Here is a 3,566-nt window from a genome sequence, read left to right as displayed (position 1 = left end):
AAAAAAAAAAAAAAAAAAAAAAAAAAAAAAAAAAAAAGGAAAAGAAAATAGGAGTAAAGGGGAAATGGGGTGGACCTTCCTGGGAAGCCATGAAAAGATAATTACAAGTATAATTGCCACCTCAGGGCAGAGATTCCCTACTATTTTCAACCCCATCAAAACTTGTAGAAATATGTATGATTTTTTGACTTTTAAGGCAAATGGATTTGGCGGGCAGTTTCGCTGAGGACAGTTATAAGAAGCTCTGTGAACATGGGGAGGCCCTCAGGTGTCTTGTTTCTTGCTTTGGGTAAAATACATTTTGGCACACACCCCTGAGGAAAGAGGCACTGCTGGGGCCTACGGGGCGGGCGTGCAGAGAGCGGAGCCCGAGGGGTGGGTCAATAGCAGCTGGTGGGTGGGGCTCCCAGGGTTTGGGGTGGAGCTAGGAGGAGGCGTGCCGCCCTAGAGGCGGGGCTGATGAACCCCAACTGCTCCCTCCAGACTACGGGAAGGTGGGCGTGGCCTAGGGGCAGGGCTGAGGGCGGGATTAACTAGGTTGGGGTGGTCTTGGGGCGGGGCCGAGCCGGTGGTGCCGCCTAGAGGCGTGGCTATCGGGCTTGGGGTCGCGTGGAGGCGGGGCCGAGGTGGTGGCACAAGGCTTAGGGGTGGGGCCTGCGAGGCGGCGGGCGACCGGCGGGCTGGTTGGCGGGCCCGCACTGGTGCGGAGAGCGGGCGGTCCGACCGGTGGAGGGCTATGGCCGCTTCTCCGGTTCCCGGCGGCGGCGGCTGCGGCGGTGCGGGAGCTGTCCACTCCTGCAACGCGTCTGGCTTCGCCTTCGACTCGGGACTGGAGATCAGAACGCGCTCGGTGGAGCAGACGCTGCTGCCCCTGGTTTCTCAGGTACTGCAGCCCCTAGTCCCCGTGTGCGCGGCCCGCGATGGCGGCTGCAGCTCTTCCCTGGCCCGGCATGGCGGGGCGGGAGGCGGCGCTGTCCCGCATTCCGCGAGCGCGGCGGCGGCGGGACTCGCGTGGGGGCCCGGGGCGGGGCAGCTACTCCTGGGCGCGCAGTGAGGTGTCTGAGCCCAGCAGGTGCGTTGTCCGGCCTAAGCGGCCGGACTCGCCTGGCACTGCGGTTTCTGCCGTGTGAGGCCCAGCGGCGGAATGATAGGACCCCTGCGGGGTCCTCTGCCTCTCAGAGCCGCGGCGGCTGCAGCTGCGCAGTCCGCCGCCGCCGCTGTCCGCATCCCAGGCCAGACCCGGGCGCGGGACGCAGACTAGGGCTCTCCAGTTTGCCTCCCACTCCGGCGTGTTCTCCAAGGCCTTTGTCCAGTTCCTTTGGTCGTGTGTGGCCTCGCCCAACTCCCACCCACCCTGGCCACCTGTCCTGTCCCTCCCTGTCACTTACTTGCCTGCCCACCTCTGCCTGCGTGTACTCTGCAGAGTGACGGGAAGTAGTGCTTGAGGCTTAATCCCGATGCACAGCTTTTTGCCAGGTCTCAGTTAGGATTAATGCATTATTGTATTTGTGGGTTATAAAAGAAGTCTAGAATCACCTAAGCGATGTGCTTAATTAGAAAAGTTTTGCTTCTCTGAGCTGAGGTATATATAACCCGAGGGCTAGAATTCCTCACCTACTGCTGGGGTACTGTGCCAAACACCAAGTGAAGAATTTTGTCTTTGGCGGTGCGTTGGCGATGTGTGACTCATACTAAGCTGTAACATCTTGGTGACTCATGCCAGGATTACCAAGAGTTTAGAGGTAGAAAGAATCTTAAATTATCTGACTCTAAATTTAAAAAAAAAAATCATTTCTTACCACACCCTCAACACCTGGCCACCAATGCCTTACATAAGCACTTTTAGTGAAGAGGAGGTTATCGCTAGTCCATACAGAGACGTTTTAGGTGTTGCCTCTGTTCCAGCGCTGCCCTGAAAATATTTGAAAATTGTTGTTATTCCCTAGGTTCTTCTAATGCTAATTAAGTAAATATCCCCATCTCACCCCCCACCCCGCCCTGCATCCTGTCATTAGTGTAACAGTGGTGACTACACGGGGGCACTCCCTGCCTCTTGACCTCTTCCTGATCCATGGAAAGAAGGCTGTAGTTTTTTTCTAGTGTCTACACCTCCTTCCACCCCGGAGAACTCCCCCGCACCCCTGTCAGCAGAACAACCACAATCCATAAGTGGAGAGAAATGTCGAAGCGTTTTTACAGGGGAGAGAGAGAGTGATGGACTTGAAACTGATAGTGTTTTAGCCATCGCAGGCTGTGCTCTAAGCGCAGTTCTTGCCCCCCGCATTAGGTGAGATATATGTATATTCTCATGAGGCAGATGAAGAAATTGAGGGTTAGTTAGATCAATTTACCTGTTATTAGGGGTTTCAACTCTTAAGTGACAAACTGGGGTCTGATTCCAGGCAGCTCGACTCCAGAAGCCAGCCTTTAGCTACTCCTGGGTCTCTTCTAGAGTTTAGACAGAGCGATGAGGTCAGCGCAGACTAGTTACAAAGAAAAAGTTCCACAGTAGAAAAACTAGGCAGAGAGCTGCAGTCTGGAAAAACAGTAACTTTGTATCGTATCATTGCTAGAAACAGGCCAGTACTACAGAGCTTTATTTTTTTTGGGGGGGGGAGACATGGAGTATGGAGAGTAGAAGAGGGAAAGTGTTACTTGCTGCTAAAAATTAGCTAGAGGGAAAACACCCCTCCCCGCTTGATATCAGAATCACAGCTGAGGTTCTGTACACTAGTGGTGACACAGTTCCACAACTGAGGGCTTAGTGGTTGACTGTCCTCAACCAGACAAAGTTAAGTTCCCCATAGTATCAGGAGATGCATAAAGCTTGCTTAGGATGCTTGATTAACAAGTCAGGGAAGTACAGATAATTTAGACTGATTTTTAAAGTTTCAGGGTGTTTAAGATATTAGAACTGGAGACTTAGCTCAGTTTGAGAGCTGGCCCTTGGTTGATTCCCAGTTATCACACAAACGTTGGCGATTCATGCCTGTAATCCCAGCACTCAGAAAGGGGAGGCAGGAGAATTAGGGGTTTGGGGCCAGCCTGAATGTTATAAGACTCTGTGTTTGGTGGGGTGATGGTGAGCTCTCTAGAAAACTCCCGTGCTCAAGTGTTTCTCTTCTAAAGATACAACACGATTATCCAACTCATTTCCACATCTCCCCCAAGATATTTTAAGTACGTTAAGCAAGGATTTCTTGCATACTCCGTAGCTGCTGCTCTTTGAAGGGCTTATGTTTTAGTTGGGAGGTAGGGTGTGTATAGAATAGCGAGCACACGCCAGGGATCAAGTGAGCATTATCAATAATATATGTTCTGCGAGCTCAGTTTGAATCAAGGATGACACTGTGTAGGAGACAGGGCTTGAGGTAAACAAGGAAGACCAGTCACTGTGCTGTGTGAAGTCGCTGTGCAGTGTGAAGTCACTGTGCAGTGTGAAGTCGCTGTGCAGTGTGAAGTCGCTGTGCTGTGTGAAGTCACTGTGCAGTGTGAAGTCGCTGTGCAGTGTGAAGTCACTGTGCAATGTGAAGTCGCTGTGCAGTGTGAAGTCACTGTGCAGTGTG

The 3,566-nt window shown here is 52.4% G+C and overlaps 1 protein-coding gene across 1 annotated transcript in view; it reads left to right on the top strand.

The window, feature by feature from the left end:
* Positions 1 to 662: 662 nt before the first annotated feature.
* Ctnnal1 (catenin alpha like 1) overlaps positions 663 to 3,566 on the top strand; it is a 48,544-nt gene continuing 45,640 nt past the window's right edge. The window contains exon 1 of the mRNA XM_005362204.3: positions 663 to 883. Coding sequence (XP_005362261.1) covers positions 737 to 883 — 147 coding nt within the window. The 5' untranslated portion in view covers positions 663 to 736. The remainder of the gene's footprint in view (positions 884 to 3,566) is intronic.

This window comes from Microtus ochrogaster, linkage group LG5, assembly GCF_000317375.1.
Source record: "Microtus ochrogaster isolate Prairie Vole_2 linkage group LG5, MicOch1.0, whole genome shotgun sequence".
NCBI lineage: Eukaryota > Metazoa > Chordata > Mammalia > Rodentia > Cricetidae > Microtus > Microtus ochrogaster.
The sequence above is the reverse complement of the archived record's forward strand: the minus strand, read 5'-3'. Positions and strand labels throughout refer to the sequence as shown.